Source organism: Lemur catta, chromosome 12 (genome assembly GCF_020740605.2).
Source record: "Lemur catta isolate mLemCat1 chromosome 12, mLemCat1.pri, whole genome shotgun sequence".
Lineage (NCBI taxonomy): Eukaryota > Metazoa > Chordata > Mammalia > Primates > Lemuridae > Lemur > Lemur catta.
In genome coordinates this window covers 32,356,827-32,379,881 of record NC_059139.1, presented here as the reverse complement: position 1 = coordinate 32,379,881, position 23,055 = coordinate 32,356,827, and the positions used below count along the sequence as shown (strand labels likewise).

Below are 23,055 nucleotides of genomic sequence, written 5' to 3'. Positions count from 1 at the left end.
CATGTTGGTTGATATTTTATGGTATAGCCATATAATGGGAAATTATATATTCATTTATAATTATGTTTTTGAATAATTTTAAAGACAGAAAGATATTCACTATATAATGCAAACAAATGAAAACCAGGATATAAAATTATAAAACATGATTTGTGTTATACATAAATATGTTGGATATTAGTGTTTAAATATTCCAAAAAGAAATAAATTCACCAAAACTGTAAGGTTATTTTAATTTTCTTCATTATACTTTATCATTTCCAAATTAATGTTGCTACAATGTGCACATATTACTATTTTTTAAGTATATGTCTTTATTTTTTTATTGGCAAGTAAAATTGTATATATTTATGATGTACAATGTAATTTTTAATGTGTATTCATTACTATTAAAATCAATAAAATTTTTAAAAAATTACATAGACTTTAATGGCCAATAATATGAATATAGTCTTTAGAAACTTCCTTGGAGTAATTCAGTTTTAAATTTCCACCATTAAAAATAGATTATAAATGACTAAAGAAATTTCTCATTGAAGGAATAATTATATATCAATACGCCAATTAAAGAATTATACAATTGATTGTCAGAAACTATGTAATGAGAGACAGTAATATTATAGATGATATTAGAGGATATTAATGCTACAGGCTACTAGAAAAGGCAAGTTACATGACAAAAATCATTACCAACTACATACACACATACATATACCAATGAACACACAAGACTGAAATAAGACCCAGTGTAATTGAGGACAACATTTTGGTCCAAGATCATCCCCTACAACTCAGTATCTGCATAGCTGACTCAGAAAAACAGTCTTCACAATTAATTCAGAATCGATTAAGAATAATAATTCCAGGTTGCTTCTCTCTCCAGACTAACAACTCCAAACAGCAAAAAAAAAAAAAAAAAGGAGTAAAAGAATTTTAATCGAATGATGAACATAAATAATTGTGTTCTCCCATTGCTTAATGTAGGTATTCATAATTACCTTTCGAAACAAATTTTAAAAGGTATTATTTTCATTTTATAAGATGAGGACACTCATGGAGGTTAAATAATTTGCTTGAGGTTGTACAGTTAAAAAAGAGGATTAAAGATCTCAGGCTGTATCTATAATAAGTCCATGATCTTTCTACTATCCATGTATCTCTCTAGGGTGAAAATTTCAAATAATGTGTAAATCAAAGTATTTCTTTTTGCAGTTAGTAAATGTCTCCAAAAGTCTTATATATTTATAAAGGGGGAAATAAGACAATAAAAGGAAAAAGTGCTTAGAGGGTGGGGCCTTCTCTGTCTCTCCCCTCAAGTTCTGATGTAGCTCCCTACTCATTCTGGGAAAGTGAAAGGAAGAAAGAAGAAAAGAAAGAAGAAAAAGGACAAAAGGAACAGAAGTGTGGAAGAAAGGAGAGAGGTGAAAGAACAAGGGAAGTAGAAGAGATATGGAAGTGGAAAAAAGAAAAGAATGATGATAGCCAAAGAATGAGACAGAGAACCAAAACCAGACAGAGACAGAGAAGGCAGAAAAAGAGAAAGAAATTAGAGAATGGCGGAGTGGGAGGGGCGAGGAAGGGGGAAACTCACAAAGCCATAAAGGGAGAGAGAGATGACCTTCAGCTACATAGTCAGCAAAAGAGGGAGAGTCACAAAGACAGAGGGAAAGAGCTACACCAACAGTATGAAGAGAGACAAATTCCAAGAAACAGAGAGAAAGAGGGAGAAAGGAGAGACAGAGAAGTAGAGTCAAAGTTAAGATGTAGACAGACAACTATCACTACCCAGTCCATGCCACTGGCTAAAGCCAGGTGTAGTGCTTAAATGTATTTGGGGCTCGTCAGCACCTACCTAGCGGACAGCAGCTCAGCCAATTTCTCCTTATCTTCCTTTACCATTATGATAAATCTCCATTAATTTTTTTTCCTTTGTAGGGGGGAAGTGCAGGAGGAAGGGCCATAGGAGTGGAGAGTTAGAAAAGGGAAATGAGTTTATTACTCTAGATCCCAATATGATCTTTATCAAAAAGCAATTTCAAATTAACAAGATTATTTAATAGAAAAATCACTGCATTGTTATACCATATATAAAATCTAAAATGCAAAGACAAAAATTGGGTTCCTTTAAAAAAAAGTTGTTAAATATTCAATCACTTGTATCAGTATGTGGAAAACATAACTTTACGAAAACTGTAAAATTTATTTCACGAACATCAAAAAGGGCACTTGAATAAACAAAAATGGCAACAAACTCATCCTTTGAGCTGCTTGGAAGTGACCCTTTACCATAATAGCTAAGTAATTCTGCAGCTTTTTTAATCAGTAAATCAGATCAGACCACTTAAAACTCTATAAAGGCTTCCTATATAGAAGGCCCACTTGTCATGGGCCTAAAGGGCTTTCTTACCTGATCCAGCCCCTGACTACACCTCTGACCTCATTTTATATAATTCTCCCCTTTTCTTATTACATCATAGCTTTCCTTCTGTTCTTTGACTACTACCAGCTAGTTTATACTTTTGGACATTAGCTTTTTCCTCTACCTGAAATGCTCTTAGCTTGGATCTTCACATAGCTGGTTCTTTTCATCATTCACATCTTAGTTCATATATCGTACCATCTCAAAGTGGCTTTCCTTGATTGCCTTATTTAAATAACTCCTATTCCACCCAACTCCCAGCTATTCTCTATCCCATCACCTAATTTTATTTTTTATATAACATTCATTATCTATGCAAAGTATCTTAATTATATTTAAATAAAGTTAGCATATGCTTACACATGAGAATAAAAGCTCTAAGGACAAGGATGTTGTCCTTGTTCACAGCTATATCCCTAGGGCCTAGAGTATGGTATATAGTAGGTGCCCAAAATAATTGAAAGAATGGATGAAAGAGTACAGTAATCTTTTATATTGTAAATAAGAGACAAGTGAAAAATCTCTTGAAGCCGGGCACATTGGCTTATACCTATAATCCCAGCTACTCAGGAGACTGAGGTGGGAGGATTGCTTGAGCCCAGGAATTAGAGACCACCCCAGGCAACATAGTGAGAGTCTGTTTCCTATCTCAAAAAAACCCCCAAAACAAAAAATTTCGTGAATGTTCTTCAAACAACTACAGATTGTCCTAGTTGAAAACTACTAGCTCTATAGGAGTGTTAATCTCTGAACATTCGAGGCACAGACCATACCATCCATATTTGAACGTTTGATATATTATAATGCACACTAAACCAGGAACCTTGCTATAATTCTCTGTATGTCAAATCTCAGACTACCCAATTAGGTTTAAAAATCTTTTTAATTGATAGATTTGAATTATAACAATATATACCCAGTAATCATTGTAATACATGCAAATTGGTACACTAATCAGATCCTCAGTTCTTCAATTTAAGTTAGCATTCTCTGTCCAATATTTTGGTATATCTCTGTGTCCTACATGTTGCTTAGAAAAAGTCAATATTATTTCTCAGGTCTATTTTATTAGAAGCATTAAAATTTTTAAAACCCTCAACAACTAATACGCAATATGCTGAAGGCTGTTAGAAGCATAAACATGAAACAGCAACTGAACAAAAAGCCTATTCACGCATTTCTAGAAGAGTATGCCTAATAAAGAAGTAGTTTTATGGAGACATATTACACTGCATACAGTAAAGCTTCCATATCACTGCCCTGCTTTTTAAACTTCCCCATCTTGTAAAACATGAATATTTGTAAGTTTGCAAGTGGCATTTTGAAGAGTAGAATCCAAGTAGAGACTAGGTTATATAAAATTAGAAAGCCTGAACACAGAAAAAGAATCAAAGTTGGCTAGTCTCAAATTTTGAGGTCTGCATTCACCTTTTCTTTGCTCTAGTTCTAGTCCCTGAGATACATGATATAAAGAGAAAAAATAATCATCACCAAATGATGTTACTCTATTTCTTTACATCCTCTTACCCAAGTCTTCATTGAGAACTTACTATAAAATGATTGACATGAGGCTTTAACAAGTTTATGGTGGGTATTTGGATGAATTCTTGAGTTCTACAATTATCTGGCAAGTTGGCCAGATAAAAAAAGCTGTAGCTCTAACAATAAAATACTCTCTACTATCAAAAAGACCAAAACAAAACAAACTCAAAACCTACATTCAAACACAATATAAAATAAAGCAACAGGTATTTACATACTCTAATATAAATCTGATGATTAGTTTATATCCAGTTAAGTAAAAAAATTTGATAAACAATTTTCAAGGAAATAATATACAGTTTATGTACTTTGAATTCATTAAAGAGTAACAGATAATGTATTTTCACATATAGAGTAATCTCTAAAATATGACAAAAAACCTTAACATAAAATCTAAACAAAATATTAATTCTACTTTACTGAGCCAAAGCTCCTACATAATAACATGCAAGAATTTTAAATTCTTGAAAGCAAGTGTCAAGTACTATACACAATTTCCATACACAGCAGGTAGTAAAGCAAGAAAAGAACTGACACAGTTACTCTCCTTAAAAGAGACATACAATGGAGAACTGTTATACAGCTCTAGCATACTACAGGTCTATGCATTAAAGATGTTGTGGCTATTAACAGTTTAAACCTTTACTGTATTTTGCTAATTGGTACATAGAACTTTAAAGCTTTTGAAAGATAAAACATTCCAGTCAGTTCAATTCTCCAGCATTGTTCAAGTATTCCAAGTAGGAACAAAGAGGAAAATAAATCTGCTTTAATTGCTGAAGAATCACAGATAATAGAGATGGCTGAATACTGTAGAGGAAAGATCTTTTGTTCCTTAAACAATTTAAATATAGAAAGATCATTTTCTTTTTTAAGTTTTAATGGTTCCTGTCTGCATATAAAACTATTATTTTTAGCATTCACTTCCTTTGTGGTATGCAATAAGTTTTATATATTAATAGCTTGATAATATGTAAAATAACTTTAATGGGGATATATTTTAAAAAACAAAAACAAAATTCTGTACTCGAGAAATTTATCAATAATTATATATGATAAATAATTTGACTTGTTTTAATGATCATCATTGTTAAATACATAAAAGAGTTAACTGGAAGTTGCTTTAAAAGTTAGGTCATTATTAAGAGTAGAAATGTTTCTGCTTTAAATGATTAAGTAACTTCTATGTACATAAATTTTCAGTAATTTAAGAGCCTGTTTTACCCATAAACATAAAAACAAACTATTTTAATATTAGTTCATATGTTTACTTATATGTATAATGTATTAAGAATATGAAATGCAATGTAATCATCTAAACACATCAGCAATCATTTATTGCATGATTAATGTTATTGGTACATAACACATTTACTGATTAATCTACCAAAAAAGTGCAGAAAGAAGAACCTTTTCTTCTAGCTTTAGTAAGTATTAACATTTTTCATTACTTGAGTCTGGTATTTTTAAAAATCAATCTCTCTCATACACACACACACACGATAGCACTAAAAAAGACCAATTAAAGAATGGCCATGTCACCATAAAATTTACACTTCCAAAATCTTTAGTCACTACTTCTTCCTTGGAATTTTAAGTAACAGTATTGCTACAAACTTAAAGGCTATTCATCCATTTTTTTTTTCAATAGCTTGAGGGTAGTGTAAAAACCGACACAGGGAAGTACATTGTAAAAAAACTACAGTTGCTTTTAAAACATAAAATATATTGCAAATTAACATTTATGTTTAGTCAATGCTTTTTCTCTTTTTATGTTAAACGTCTCATCTAAGTACAAGACTATAAATAAGCATTTGTAGGCTAAAAAACTTGAAGAAACATTATCCATATTTAGTGAAAGTCTTAAAAAAAAAAACCCACATGCTAAACTGCCACCATGGTAGGTTCTCAAAGGCTACTATTCTTTGATGTAAAATGAAATACTACTTAGTGAATAAAACATAAAAAACTCCTGTCTACCCTTCAAAGAGACATATCCTTTGACCCAGTGCTCCAGACTAAAGCCTTGAAATTTTTGCACAAGAATGCTGCGTGAGTAAAGTCCAGACAAAACAGACACTTGAGATGCTAGAAGGCTGTATAACTCCAATCGCAGACACTATTCCTTCTAATAATCTAACAGAGATAGTGCTGCCATACACCAAAAGAAAGTAATCTCACCAAAAGAAAACTAACCCCTTTAAAAAAAAAAAAGCAAACAGTCAAAGCAAATGTAAGTCTTTAACTTAGGTTTATCTTTTTGTGCAGGTCACCTTTTAATGACCAATTTTTAATTCAAATTTGCAGACTTACAAAAAGCTTTTATCTATAAGTTTTTAGTACCATAGGAAGAAAAAACAAAATAAATACTTATATAGCAAATATAATTGTTCTATTTTTGAAGGTTTGCAAAAATTATTCAATTTTACATACTTCTTAGAACAAGTTCAAGTAATGAAAAAATTTTAAAAACTACTACAGTGACAAAAACTTTTCTATTAAATAACCATTCCTGCTGTAGGGACATTCTAAAACAGCAATATTAAAACCACATCGGCTGACCTGCTACCAGTACCATGTGCTTATTAATCAAGGAGTAATTAATTACTTATTGCAAGTATCAGCAAGTACAGAGGCTTTAACTGCTGTTTTATTGCTATGTGGAAGAAACCGTCAAGTAGTGAAATACAACAAACTGGCAACATTCAGATTCTATTTGTTTTACACGCATACCTAATTTTTAAATGACGATATTAATCGAGAATACTAAAAATGTCTAACATTAGGATTTTACATTAACAGCAGTGTACTATGAAGTAATTTTTTCAAACAAGCTTTGTAATAATAGCTATTCTTCCCCACTCCACAATACCCCGAAAGACTTAAGTTTTACAGACTGCTAAATAAAAAGTTTCCATTCTCACATACATTTAAATTGAGGATGCCTATGTAACTAACCATAATACCTTTGTAAAAGTTAAAACAGGTGGTACTTAATAGCTTTTAAACAAAATAACTGAGGACATAAATGAAAACAAACAATTTAAAGTGTCAATATAAACACTTAAGTATAGTGCCTGGCATATGTAATTGCTCAGTAAATACTTATGGAATAAAATAAGGAATGAAGGGAAAGATGGTGCCAACATAATTTATACAAAAGTAATATACTAATCTCCAAACTATTAAAGCTTACTTTGTATTATTTTTATTAATAAATTGAAATTATTCTTACATTTCCTGGCAGTATTTTTCTATTTTTTGCATTAATATCTTAACTGTAGTAGTAAATAGTTAACATAAGGCAATTGTGACAAACAAGGAGTCAGTATGTAAAAAACAGGTAATAAAAATGATTAAAAAGCAAATCAAAAGCATACCTATGTAGGTCTAATTTATGCTTTGGTTGCTTTGTAGGGGAATACATACTCAAAATCTTTAAAGAGCACTGCAAATTTAACTTCTCTCCTTTGTACAGTCTAAGAGTACATAAAAAAGACAACATGTTCATTAAACTTGGGTATTCATCAAATGTACTGAAAGGAGATTGTGGTGGTGGGGAGGCATAAAGGAAAAAAAGTTGCCCTCTTAATAAAGCACAAAGGCAAAGACATTCTTCACCCAACCTCCATGGCACAGCTCCTCCTGCAACAAAAACCAAGAGCCAAGCAAACAACCATTTGTAAGTTTTCCTTGTTATCTGTTATCACATATTTGGAAATAATGAGAGTGCAGCCCACAAAAAGTTTTTTTAAACATTAAATATAAGTTTACATGATTGTTTTAACATGCTATCATCTGCCTTTTCAATATTTAAACTCTTATTAGTTCCAAGAGTAAACAAAAAGATTAGTTAGCAGTTCATGCACAACAAAGAGAAGACATTCTTAACACTGACTAGTTAGAAAATTACCACGTACTCTAATGTTAAATTCTAAGTTAACAATAATAAAGGAACTATCACAACTTTATTTTCTGAATATTCATTGACTAACAATGTCAACATTGTATATAGCTCCAAAATGAGAGAATGGGATTCTCTGCACTAGAAAATATGAGACAGACTGTCCCCCTCTACATTCTATGGCTAAAAAACGATAGCATACATGCTGTCAACATACAATTGATGTCCACAAAAAAACCAATTTTTTCTTTGAACTTACATTGGTACTGACATCCACAAAGTACTAAGAAAATTCCTTTATTTTATCCTGTATATTAAATTCTGCCTATAACACGTAATAGTAAAAAAAAAAAATTAAGCTTTACTCGGTAAGATGTTCTTTGAGTGAATAGTAAGTTAAAGATAATAAATAAAGATAATATACTCAAGATGAATAAAAAGAAACATGACTTGATAACAGTACAAATAAAAAAGAATCAGAGGTTTTAGCTCTCCATGAAATCCACATCAGAAGCATGAGATTTAAAGTTTAAAGTTGCCTGACTAGAACTGCTGTGATTAAAAGGAATAAAAGCAATAATCCTCATCACAACCTGCACCACATCTGTAGTATGAAAAATCGTGGCAACATATTTTAAAAGAGATTCAGTCAAACTGGAGAGTAATTAAGATAATTAATTACCTGGAACTCAGTAAAATAAATAAAAGCCCTGGGGATGTTTAACCCAGAAAAGAGAAGATTTAGAAGAATGACTCAAACCTTTTGGTCTCAGGACTCTTTCATACTTTTAAAAATTAGTAGAATGCCAGTGAGAGTCTGTTTATATGATATAGGCATACCCCATTTTATCATGCCTTGCTTTATTGTACTTCACAGATAATTATAATTTTTACAGATTAAAGGTATGTGGCAACCTTTGTTCAGCAAGTCTATCCGTGCCATTTTTCCAAAAGCATGTGCTCACTTTGTTAATCTGTGTCACATTTTAGTAGTTCTTCCAATATTTCAAACTTTTTCATTATTATCATATCTGTTATGGTGACCAGTACTCATTGATATTACTATTGTAATTGTTTTGGGGTACCACACACCATATCATAAGGGATTGCAAACTTACTCCATACATGCATGTGTTCTGCCTGCTGCTCTGATCAGTCATTTCCTGTCCCTCTCCCACTCCCTACCCTTAGGCCTCCCTATTCCCTGAGACACCACAATATTGAAATCAGGCCAAGAAATTACTCTACAATGACTTCTAAGGGTTCCAGTGAAAGGAAGAGTCTCATGTCTCTCACTTTAAATCAAAAGCTAGACATGATCAAGCTTAGTGAGGAAGGCACGCGGAAAGCCAAAACAGGCCTAAATCTAGGCCTCTTGCACCAAACAGTTAGCCAAGTTGTGAATGCAAAGGAAAAGTTCTTGAAGGACATTAAAAGTGCTATTCCCATAAAGACATGAATGACAAGAAAGCTGAACAGCCCTACTGCTAATATAGAGAAAGTTTGAGTGGTCTAGATAGAATATCAAACCAGCCACAACATTCCCTTAAGCCAAAGACTAATCTAGAGCAAGGCCCTAATTCTCTTCAATTCTATGAAGGCTGAGAGAGGGGAGGAAGCTGCAGAAGAAAAATTGGAAGCTGGCAAAGGTTGGTTCGTGAGATTTAAGGAAAGAAGCTGTCTCTATAACAGAAAGATGTAAGGTAATGCAGCAAGTGCTGATGTATTTAGTAGAAACAGCAACAAGTTCAGAAGATCTAGCTAAGATAACTGATAAAGGCGGCTACACCCAACAAGAGATTTTCAGTGTAAATAAAACAGCCTTATCTTGGAAGATGATGCCATCTAGGCCTGTGGTCCTCAACCCCTGGGCTGCGACCTGGTACCGGTCTGTGGTCTGTTAGGAAATGGGCGCACACCAATGGCCCCCGCCCCTGGTCTGTGGAAAAATTGTCTTCCATGAAACTGGTCCCTGGTGCCAAAAAGGATGGGGACTGCTGATCTAGGAATTTCATAGCTACAGAGAAGTCAATACCTGGCTCCAAAGCTTCAAAGGACAGGCTGACTCTTCTCTTGTTAGGGACTAACAGCTGATGACGTGAAATGGAAGTCAATGCCATTGACCATTCTGAAAATCCTAGGGCACTTAAGAATTATGCTAAAGCTACTCTGCCTCTGCTCTATAAATAGACAACAAAACCAAGATGACAACACATCTGTTTACAACATGGTTTACTATAATATTGAATATATACTTTAAGCCCATTGTTGAGACCTAGTGCCCCCCCCAAAAAAAAAGATTCCTTTCAAAATATTACTGCTCACTGACAATGTACCTGGACACCCAAGAGCTCTGATGGAGATGTGCAAGGAGATAAAGTTATTTTCATGCCTATGAACATGACATCTATTCTGTAGCCTGTGCATCAAGTAATTCGGACTTTCAAGTCTTCTCATTTAAGAGATACATTTTGTAAGGCTATATAGCTGCCATAGATAGTGATTCCTCTGACGGATCTGGGCAAAGTAAAATGAAAACCTTCTGGAAAAGATTCACCATTCCAGATGGCAATGAGAACGTTCATTGATTCATGGAGGAGGTCAAAATAGAAACATTAACAGGAGTTTGGAAGAAATGATTCCAATCCTCATGGATGACTCTGACAGGTTCAAGACTTAGTAGAAGAAGTAATTGCCCATGTGGCAGAAATAGCAAGAGAACTAGAAGTGGAGCCTGAAGATGTGACTTAATCACTTCAATCACATGATAAAACTGGAACAAATGAGAAGCTGCTTCTCATGGATAAACAAATAAGTGGTTTCTTAAGATAGGAATTACTCCTGGTGAAGATGCTATGAATATTGTTGAAATGACAACAAAGGATTTAGAATATTCCATAAACTTAGTTGATACAGCAGTGGCAGAGAGTATTGACTCCAATTTTGAAAAAAGTTCTACTGTGGGTGTAATGTTATCAAACAGCATTGCTTGTGACAGAGAAATCTTTCACGGAAGGTAGAGTCAATCTATGTGGTAAAACTCATTGTTGTCTTATTCTAAGAAACTGCCACAGCCACACCAACCTTCAGCAACCACCACCCTCATCAGTCACCAGCCATCGACACAGAGGTAAGGGGACCCTCCACCACCAAAAAGATTATGACTCATTGAAGGCTCAGCTGATTGTTAGCAATTTTCAGCAATATTTTTAAGGTACATACATATTTTTAGACATAATGCTATTGTACACTTAATAGACTACAGTATAGTGGAAACATAACTTTTACATGCACTGGGAAACCCCCAAAATTTGTGTGACTTGCTTTATTGCAATATTCACTTTATTGCAGTAATCTGAAACTGAACCTGCCATATCTCTGAGGTATGCCTGTGTATCTGTAGATATTTACCATATAATACATTAAAATGGAGAAGAAATTTAAATATGAGCTTAATTTAAAATAATAAACCAGTTATATAATAAAAATGTTTTAATTAAAAAGAACTGTATTTTCAAAAACTAAAAAGTGAGAAGAGTGGCACTTTTGTATTTTATAAAATCCTTTAATGTGTAGCTTAAAAGAAAACAGCTGAATTCATCTGCATTCACACTGCTGTGGTGGGTTGTTGTTATGGCAATATATGAAGAAATTCATTGTCATACAGATATGTAGAAAAAGGAGCAATATTTTAATAGTCTTCATATTTTCATACTTGATTACATTAAAATTCACTATTCTATCTTGCACTTTACATGAAACTTTTATTCATGCATGATTTTATAATACCATGCTTTGGTCATATGGAAAATACTGGTTTACAGAGGTATGCAGAGCTTCCGAATATTAACATATTTTATTACAGAAAAATCAAAAAAGTCACATTTGTTAAATTCATTACCAATCCCATTAGAACAGCCTTTAAGTACCAGAAAGATGTCAAGCTCAAACAGCTCAGTGGCAAAATCAAGTTCTACAACTATCCTAACTGTCTTCTGAAAGCAGAAGCTTATCATGGGCAATACTTCCTTGAAGTAACAAGTTCATTTTCAAGAAAATGTCTGCCATGTACCAAAAACTAAACAACCATAGTTTGTCATCTGTTACTGTCTTTTCAATTAAAAGCTGTACCATGAAAAAAGTGGTTAATTTTCAGTTTGCAACAGCAACTCAACCATACAAGCACTTTTCCTTAAAACAACCATTATACTTTGGTATGCAGAAGTGTTTTATGCATACTTCCATTCCACTACGTGAAACATAAAAAGATGTGTACACGGGGTTGAGACTTTTTAAAATTAAAAATTTTCACTGCTTCATTAAGGACATTAAGTAAAACTAATTTTTCTTTTTAAATCCTTGACTGCAAGGAAGTGAAAGCTACATTGACTGGTAGCACAGTTTGGGGCCACTGTTTTGATTTGTGCTAAGCGCCAACAGCTTTACCACAATTGTTTTGTACTGTCAGTGTAAATGTCAACACAATGAGAAAGGTAAATATTCTTCTCCATCCATCCCTGACAACTACTGAACAATTTCCTATCTCTAGAGTTTTGCCTGTTCTAGAATGTAAAATAAATGGAATCAAACAGTTTGTAGCCTATTGAGCCTGGTTTCTTTATATGTGTTGTTTACATTTTTCAGATACAATTCCTTTATCAGATGTGTTGGGCATGTATTTTCTCCCAACCTGTGGCTTGTCTTTTCATTTTCCTAACAATGTCCTTCAAAGAGAAGTTTTTAATTGTGAGGAAGTCCAATTTTATAATTTTTAAAAAAATGGGCCAGGCACGGTGGCCCATGCCTGTAATCATAGCACTCTGGGAGGCCAAGGCAGGAGGGTCATTTGAGCTCAAGAGTTCAAGACCAGCCCGAGCAAGAGGGAGACCCTGTCTCTACCAAAAATAGGAAAAATTAGCCACATGTAGTGGTATGCACCTGTAATCCCAGCTACTCAGGAGGCTGAGGCATGAGGAGCCCAGGAGTTTGAGGTTGCAGTGAGCTACGATGAAGCCACTGCATTCTACCCTGGGTGACAAAGTGAGACTCTGTGTCCAAAAACAAAACAAAACAAAACAAAAGGATCATGCTTTTGGTGTTGGGTCTCAAAAATATTTGTCTACCCCAAAGTTACAAAAATTTTTTCCTGCATTTTCTTCCAGAAATTTTATTAGTATATTTTTTGATTTTAAATTTAGAACCATGAGTTTATGTTTAGAACTTGGGAGCTAACTTTCGTGTGTAGTATGAGGTATAGATGAAAGTTTGTGGGTTTTTTGCATATAAATATACAATTATTCCATCATCATTTCTTGAAAAGACTGTTCTTTCTCCCTAAGAAACAACTTTCTAATAATTACAGCTCATCAGTAATATAAAGAGCAGTCTCAAAAAGAAATGAGTTAACTTAAAATTATTAAAACAGAAGTCAGACGATTAGCTATACAGTCTAGTAAAAAAGAGCAGAAGATTAAACTATCTTTCCAAATCTCACTCCACAAAGTCCCTGCAGAAGGCTCCTCTGGGAAAGGCTTACAAGTCTTCCCTCACGTCCTGCCCCCCAACCTTCACCCTTTAGTAGTTTAGCTTTTATTTAGTTACTTATTAGATCCCCATATAAGATTTCTCTTAAACAAAAGTCAGACAATTTTTAAAATGAAAAATAAATGAATTCAGTAATATCACTAAGTAACATCTAATATTATCCTCTGGTTTTAGATCTCCAGGATCCATTTTATAAAACTGTAAATAACCACTAAAATAGATCCCCAACTAAGTAGTCTATGTGCTTAAGCCCTAGGTTTTAAAAGGTATCACCTATGCTAATTTACAAATGTAACAGTTATCTAGTGTTGGGTAGTTAAAAAAAATGGTATACTAAACTAATAAACTAGTTTACATTATAATAATAGAGACATTAAAATGCTGTCTCTACATCTTTTAAAAATACATGGATTTACTTCACATTTTGAAACGTTTTTATCATTAATGTTGATATATATATTTTAAAATCACTTTTGTTCAAAATGCAAATATAAGTAAGCAACTCCAATTACTCAGTATTTCTGGAAGTGCCCTTTTGAGCCCCTGGTCTTGTCATTATGTTATTTATTGAACCCACCGTTAGAGGGTGTGTAGAAACAAGAAGATATGAAACTCTATTAGCATTATGTCACCTACTGGGTTATTTTAATACTTCAATTTAAATATAGACCTAAATGAATTGCTGTAACTCAGGCATGAGAATTACATATGGGTTTCAGTTATCCATATTAAATATTACTTCAATAGCTATGAAAAATTATAAATAAGGCATCAATTGATTTCAGCTAGAATACCATACTGATTTTTTTTTTTTAAGGCAAGCATGAAAATGAGATTTATTGAGGAGAGAAAGATAGGATTATAGGGCAAGAGCAAGATACAGGTTTACAGAGCATCATACATACATCACAGATGACAACTGGACACATTGTTGCAGTAAAGGAAGAGCAAAAGGAAGGGTACAAAAAGGGGGTTGTTTATGGTCTGCATCTTGTTTTATAGTGCCCAGACTGGGACCTCCCTAGTGGCTCAGACGTCACCAGGGAACCACTTTGGATAGTTGGGAGTTGCATTGCTACACATGAGGGTTGTTCTAGGTCAATTTCCGGACTCTGTGGTACCTATGCTGCTTAGCCTGTGGGCTAACGAGTCCTTTTGCAACTGGCGCACTAAGTTATGACTGGCCAATTCATGGGGTATTCCCTCCTCCCCCAGGTATGGCAGTTGCTCAGGAGAGGGTTAGGGTGGAGCAGGACCAAGACAGGGGTCACAGCACCCATTTTTGTCCTTAGGAGACCCAGAATCCCTCGCTATCTACCTAACAAAACCAGGACATCTGATGATGGAAACTTCTGATATCTGGACAACAGCTGTTTTAAATTATGCAATGACACAGCTTGGAGAAAAGAGTATGAAATAATAACAATAATGAAAACTAGAATATTGATAACTATTTACCAAGTTGTTTTGTTTTTGCATTTTATTTTCATCATAATCTATTAAAAAAGATTTTATATTATGATTTCGCTTCATAACACAAAATCCTGAGACTTAGGGAACTAATGTACTGAAATGTATATTAAGAGGTATCAATAGAGATATGACTGAAACACAGGCCTCTAGAACCTCTAGAACCTGTTTAGCCAACTGTCTAGTCATCTTCTTGTTCTATCTCTCAGACTATTCTGAGGTAACATGAGAAAGAGGCTGTGGATTGAGAAAGACCTGTATTTTAATTTTGGCTGTGAATACGTCAGGTTTTAGTCTGAAATGTAGGTTCTTAGTGCACTCATGGCTGAAGAATGACCAGACACTCCAAAGTAAGGCAAGCATGAAAATGAGGTTTATTGAGGAGAGAAAGATAAGATTATAGAGCGAGAGCAAGATACAGGTTTACAGAGCATGATACATGTGTCACAGATGACAACTGGACCCACTGTCTCAGCAAAGGGAGAGCAAAAGGAAAGGGCCATACTGACATTTTGACTGACAGACAGTCCTCCGTATCTGTGGGTTCTGCAACCATGGACTCAACCAACTGCAGATCAAAAATATTTGGGGAAAAAAATGCATGTCTGGGTCTGTGCTAAACATGTATAGATTTTTTTTCCTTGTCATTATTCCCTAAACAATACAGTACAACACTTCACATTGCATTAGATTAGTAATCTAGAGATGATTTAAAGTATATGAGAGTATATGCACAGGTTATATGCAAATACTACCCCATTTTATACAAGGGACTTGAACGTCTGTGGATTCTGATATCCAAGGGAGTCCTGGAACCAATTCCCCTACGGATCCTGAGGGATGACTATACTTCAAGAAAGATATAACACAGCTGGGGAAAATCTATACAGGGCAACAAAATTCACCAAAGGTATACAACTGATTTTATGACATACAATTAAAAACATCAAACTAGTCTGTATACCTCTCTGGTATGCTTCATAGCACTTTGTTTAGAGCAACATATTATGGGCTGACTCACTCATTCGTCAAACTAGAAAGAAGAGAACTTAAAAGAGTTGTTTTATAGAGAATAAACCATAGTACTGGAACAAGAACCTCTGGGGCTTAAAAGAGATAGATGGTCCTAGGAAAAATTAGAATAATAGTACCCTCAGTAATTAACAAACACAAGACGTGAAAATCCTCCTCCTCACATACACACATAACTGCCTCATTTATTTTATAATTGACTATGCAAGTGGTATTTGATTAAAATTTGAGGAATAAGTAGATGTTGACTAGATGAAGACCTAGGGGTTGGTAAAAAGCATCCAGTTAGCACGAACAGAAATGCTGAATGCCCTAAAGCAGGAAAAAGACAGCAACTTCAGGCTTGGTGTGGCTGGAGCACAGAATATAAAACAAGATAATCTTAGAGAGGAAGGCAGGAGGTAAATCATGCAAGACCTCAAAGACCATGTAAGGATTTTAATGTTTACTCTAAGGGCAACAAGAAACACCAAAGGATTTTATACAAGAGGGTGACAAAACTAGCATTTTTAAAGACTATTCTATCTTGTGGAAAATGAATCAGAGCAAAATTAAAGAGTCTGGAAAGATCAATTAAGAGACTACTACAGCAATCTAGGTGAATGATAACGTATCCTAGAGCAGGATGACAGCAATGTCAGTAGGCAGACCTAAAATAATTTTAAGATAAGTCCACCTAAGCCATAAAATATAAGTTTTCCAAATTGTCTGTTTCCTTATCTGTTTATTTGTCTGTATCTTTAATGGAAATATATCTTTAAATAGAAATTTAAGTGTGACCTATTATTTAGATTATGCTTAGAGGCTCAAAGTTAAGTGATAAAATACTATATGATAAAGGAGTAGTTAAAAAACACACCCATATATTTGATACTAGAAAACCAGATATAAAATGAAACGCATGCTTGCATCATTACACATTTCTATCATAAGTCTTGGAAATATTACCAAAGGTATGTTATTGTACAACATAAGCATAAATATCAAGTTGTACCTAAAGTGACAGACTACACAATGAAAAATTTTGTAAGTGAGAGCTACCAAAATTCTATCTACTACTGATTAACAAAAGATTATTACTTACTTGTTGCTAGTTGTAATCTAACGTTCATGCATATACAGAAATGGGACATGTGTATATATGAGTTTTTATATACACACACATACAGTAAAAATAATGTTGCAGGATTCCAGGAAAACCCAATATATTTAATTTTAGATAGTACTAGTTAGTATTTCACAACTTAATTAAATAGGAGTACAACTAAGAAAATAAAAAATACTTTCATTACAAAAGTGTTCCAATTGCTACTTATAAACACCACAAAAATGGAAGCTTTTCATAATTTTAATTTCTTAATATCTGTATGACTTAATATGTGTGTAATGCTTAATACAATCTTTATCTTTTTGTGAATATTTCTTCCTAAAATGCATGTATAATCCAGAAATTCAAATTCAAATCACTTTTCTAGAAACACTCTGAATATCTATTGTACAAAAATGACCCCAAAGGCAGAATCATAGCAGGGTGTACTAGAAAATCCTTACCAATTTTTCATCAACTGTTATGAGTTGCGTGTCTTGAGCTTGGTCCTGTGCCAGCCTCCATGTGGAAGTGCTCAACGACCTGCAGTGCAAGACTTTAAGTTAAAAAATGATCCATGCAAGGGGAAAAGAGAGGCAGACAAATCTTACATAAACAAACTACTTTAACAATATCTGTCTTATTTAAAAACAAAAAAAGGAAAGGGAAGAAAGAGAAGAGGGCACAAAAGTCCTTTTTCTCCCCAATTAGTTCTGTCTGCTGAGTTTTTGGCAGACTCTCAGTTGACAGTTCACAACAGGCTGCACTTTATGTCAGTCTACAGGCTCTCTGTCACAGAAATGCCATCAGTGACAAGTACTGTACTACTCTCCATGAGTACACAGTGGCTGGTTTGTCATGACCAGGCAGAAACATGCAAAGCTATACCAACTGTTCTGGAATGCTGATTTCTAAATAGATGGCATCAGAAAGGGAAAAAAAAAAAAAAATCTCAGTAAGTTCTTCACTCTAATTTCAAACCAAAAGTAGTTTAAATAGGAATGATTTATATGATTATTTTAACTAATGTTAGCAGTTTAGTCCTCATCCCATTCACAAAATTAGAGAAAGTACGAATGGCTAAAATAGAAATATTAAATTGGAAGTAAAATGGGCACAGAATCTAGCTCCTTTATATTAGCATTTTTCCCCTCACCCCAAAGAAATTACTTAAAGCTAACACCCTTTTTATTTCATGTACACATTGTCATTCACACTATTAAAAACAAGTGTCATACCTATCCCTGACTGTGACATTTTAGCATTTTCAAGTATTCCAAACTATTAAGGCATCTTAGGTAGATTTCTCTTTTGAAAATAAGTTAGTATATATAATTATGGTTGGCTCAAATTTCCAAACTAAATATATAGCCTTTGGTCCTTTCTTTTTTTAATACAATATAATCACTATCATAATTTTCTCTTTTTTAAAAATTTTATAGGAGTAGAAACATTATAATTTTGAGGCAGCATAATTAATCATCAATAACTGCCAAACTGTGTTAAAAGTTCAACTTTCAGTAACATGTACACAGATTTACAGGAAACCTACATATTAATCAGATAATTTAAAGATAGCAATACAAAAGGCTTTATTGCTTTGCAAATATATTTTTTCAAAAATCTGTCAATTATTTTCCAAACTCAAGATATTATGTAATTCTTTATCATTGTAAATGTCCCACTCTACACAAAATATATCTATATGGAAATTATTTTAAATTATTTACATGAACAGTTAAAATATATGTTTTAGTTGTTAGAATATTAAAGAAGTATAACTATGCACTTTTTATAATCTATTTTATTCTGAAAATCATTAAGATCAATAATATGACAATAAAAAAATTAGGGGCCAGACACGGTGGCTCATGCCTGTAATCCTAGCACTCCAGGCGGGAGGATTGCTTGAGGCCAGGAGCTTGAGACCAGCCTGGGCAACATAGCAAGATCTCTTCACTACAAAAAATTAAAAGATTAGTTAGGCATGGTGGTGCATGCCTATAGTCCCAGTTACCCAGGAGGCTGAGGCCGGAGGACTGCTTGAGCCCAGGAGACTGAGGTTGCAGTGAGCTATGATGACACTACTGCATTCCAGCCTGGGTAACAGAGTGAGATCCTGTCTCAAAAAAAAAAAAAAAAAAAAAAAAAAAAGAATACTTTTAACCAAATACACATACGGCAAGAAAAACATTAGCCAATGATAAGAGAACTCATGAGAACTTGAAATATTAGAAAATGTAGTTACATTTTCTAAATATAGGTGCCCCCCCCCCCGCCCCCGTATCCTTGGGGAATACATTCCAAGATTCCCAGTGGATGCCTAAAACCGTGGATAGTACCAAACACTATACATGCTATGTTTTTTCCTATACATGTATACCTATGATAAAGTTTAATTTATAAATTACACAGTAAGAGAGTAACAATAATAATAATACAATAGAACAATTAAGTAAAATAAGGGTTACATGAACACAAGCACTGCAATACCACAACAGTCTATCTGATCCTCAAGATGCCTACTAAAGTGACGAGGGCGGGCAGCCTACACAGCCTGGATGCACTGGACAAAGGGATAATTCACATCCTGGGCGGGACAGGGCTGGGTGGCCTGAGATTTCAACATGCTGCTCAAAACAGTGCAGAATTTGAAACTTATGAATTGTTTATTTCTGGAATTTTCCATTTAATATTTTTGGACCATGGCTTACCATGGGTAACTGAAACCGAGACAGGCAAAACCATAGATAAAGGGGACTATGGTAGTTTCCCTAATGACGAGATTTGTTAGGTAAAAATAGTGCAAATTATTAAATAGATTTAAAACTGAACACTCATTGGGCTGTGCAATTTTGGCCTACATAGTGGATTTAAACAATTCTCTCTTAATTGTTTAATAAAATCTTAGTGTACATTAGTTATAATCCAAAGGAAATTTCTTAATTTAAAAAATCATACATAATTTACTTTAAGGATATATTTTAATAATTTTAGATTAATCTCCAACTATAAGAATAAAGCTGTATCTTTTGTAAACATATGTGAACTATTTATTATAAATAAATACACACATGAAAAATTATCTTGTATTTTAATCAACCTGTATGTAAAAAACACAGTAAAAAAAGATATTAAGTAAAATAATCCTACCAGAAAGCTAAAAATCACTTTTTTTTTTTTTTTTGAGACAGGGTCTCGGCTTTGTTGCCCTGGCTAGAGTGAGTGCTGTGGCGTCAGCCTAGCTCACAGCAACCTCAAACTCCTGGGCTTAAGCGATCCTACTGCCTCAGCCTCCTGAGTAGCTGGGACTACAGGCATGCGCTACCAGGCCCGGCTAATTTTTTCTATATATATATTTTAGTTGGCCAGATAATTTCTTTCTATTTTTAGTAGCGATGGGGTCTCGCTCTTGCTGAGGCTGGTCCTGAACTCCTGACCTTGAGCAATCCACCCGCCTCAGCTTTCCAGAGCGCTAGGATTATAGGCGTGAGCCACCGAGCCCAGCCGACAATTAAAATTTTTTATTAAAAAAAAACAAAAAACCTTTAAGATACACTAAATTTCAAAGAGATCAAAAATAGGGATTTTAATTTTTATTTAAAACAACATATTCATATAATTTATTTCAGAAAAATTTGCCTAGGTTAAAAAGCATATATAATGTGTTTGTGTAGGTTATATTAGGTTATGTGATAAGTCACTAGACCCTAAACAGAAAGCAATTATTAAAAGTATCAATATGAGAAAAAATTTCCCCCAATTCCAGATAAGGTAGCCACAAAGGTTCAGAGTCAATTATGAATACAGCAATTAATAAAGGATACATACAAAATATAATCTATAGGTAAATTTTAGACTAAACATGAATTATATAGCAAATATCTTTTTGCTGACTAGCCTGTAAGGAATGTCACATCAGTGAAATGGCAGAAGAAAAATTTTTTAATAACATTAGAGTATAAAAACCTTGTTAAACAAAAAAGATATAAAACCAAGAAAACAAAAAATGACAAAAACTACTACATAAAACCAAAAATTTCTAAACCAAATATATTGTAAACGATACATAAGACAGATAACAAACAAGGAGAAAATGTTTACAACATAGAACAGTAAGCGATCAATACCCAAAATAGGAAAAAGAGCTCTTACAAATCAGTAGGGGGTAATTTGTTAAGTTTTAAAAGATGGACTCTAAACAACAACAAAAAAACAAGCAACCCAATTAAAAATGGAATAAAGAGACCTAAATAGACATTTGTCCAAAAAATATATAGAAAAGGCCAACAATCATATGGAAAGATGCCCAATATCACTAAGAATCAGAAAAATGCAAATCACAACACAGTGAGATACATTTCACACCTATTACAGCAGCTAGCTACCAAGAAAACAGAAAATAAGTATTGACAGGGATGTAGAGAAATTTGATCCCTTGTGGGAATGTAACATGTGCATCGACTACGGAAAATAGTGTGATGGTTTCTCAAAACATTAAACATAGAATTAACATATGATCCAGCAATTCCATTACTGGGTATAAACTCAAAAGAACTGAAAGTGGAGATTCAAACGGATGTTTGTGCCGCAGTATTCACAGTAGCAGTATTCAGAACAGCCAAAATATTAATAACCATATTTTACTGGGCAATTATCATAACACTAGGAAGTATACATGTAGAAACAGTGACTCTGTCATTACAAAATAAATGGTGATTTTATTTACTCTGCTATTTGGTACCCATTTTTGAGAAACTTATAAAAGTTCTGTTTGCCTCATGACTTTGCCTTTATTTCTGTCTACCTATTTGTTTTGTTAATTGGCCTGTTACCATTTCCAGGGTTCTAAAATGTCAACCTAGATTCTAAGCCCAAAGGATAAACTCTGAGGGCTGTGACTGTTATTATCAATTACCATTACTAATAATGGTATTAAAAGTATACACTCCATTTGTTATATTTAGTCTTTCTATATAAGTTTCCTGTAAGAAAAAGAAATATCCTGGAAATGAATATTATTTCCAACCCTGGTTTTTACGACTTAACTAGCTGTCTATGAGCAAATCCTTTACTTCTATGTCTCTAGCTTTCATTCTTTGAAAATTTATAAAATTAGGAACTTGTTGCTCTAAAGTTTCTTCTAGTAATGACAATTTATATGATTCTAATAACTAGAATTAAATATAGTTCTAGTTTGTTTCAATGTTACGTAGCAACCACTCAACTCATAATAATCTATTTTTCTTTAAAAATCTATGCAGTTACAACTTTCAAAACATAAATATACACATTTTCTTTATCCCTTTATTCACTGATGGACATTTGGTTATTATTGCTAAAAACATTGATGTGTAGGTTTTTGTGTGGTCTAAGTTTGCAACTCATTTGGGTGAACACCTAGAAGCACAACTGCTGATCATATGTTAAGACTATGTTTTAGCTTTGTAAGAAACTGCCAGACTGTCTACCAAAGGGCTGTACCATTTTGCATTTTCACTAGCAACGAATGAGACTTCTTGTTCTCTTCATCCATGCCAGCTTTGGTGTGGTGAGTGTTTTGGATTTTTGCCATTCTAATAAGTGTGTAATGTTATCTCATTGTTGTTTTAATTTTTAATTCCCTAATGACACATGATGTTGAGTACCTTTTCATATGCTTATTGGCCACCTGTATATCTTCTATGGTGAGGTGTCTGTTCAGAGCTTTTGCCTACTTTTTAATCGTTGAATTTTAATAGTTCTTTGTATATTATGCTGTGGGAGTGAGGGGAAACTTCCCCTTCACTCGGAAGTTTCGCTGAAAGATCAATACACAATGAGGCAGATTAATAAGAGAAAGAGATTTATTAATACCATGTACACGAGGAGAATTAAGAGTGAACAAAGTGATTACCCAATATCCCAATGGGGTCCAGAAATTTATATGCCCTCATTTTAAAGGGGAAAAGGAGATGAGGAATATGGGTAATTCTGTTTAGGGTCAATAAATGGTTACTAGAGAGGATGGGGGGAAAATAGACTGACTTGTAAATGATTCTCTTTGGAAATTAAATT

At 33.7% G+C, this 23,055-nt stretch overlaps 1 protein-coding gene across 1 annotated transcript in view; it reads right to left on the bottom strand.

Moving 5' to 3' along the window:
* Nucleotides 1-23,055, bottom strand: part of NDUFS4 (NADH:ubiquinone oxidoreductase subunit S4) — a 113,092-nt gene that overhangs the window by 43,298 nt on the left and 46,739 nt on the right. The window contains exon 2 of the mRNA XM_045566582.1: nt 17,463-17,541. Coding sequence (XP_045422538.1) covers nt 17,463-17,541 — 79 coding nt within the window. The remainder of the gene's footprint in view (nt 1-17,462; nt 17,542-23,055) is intronic.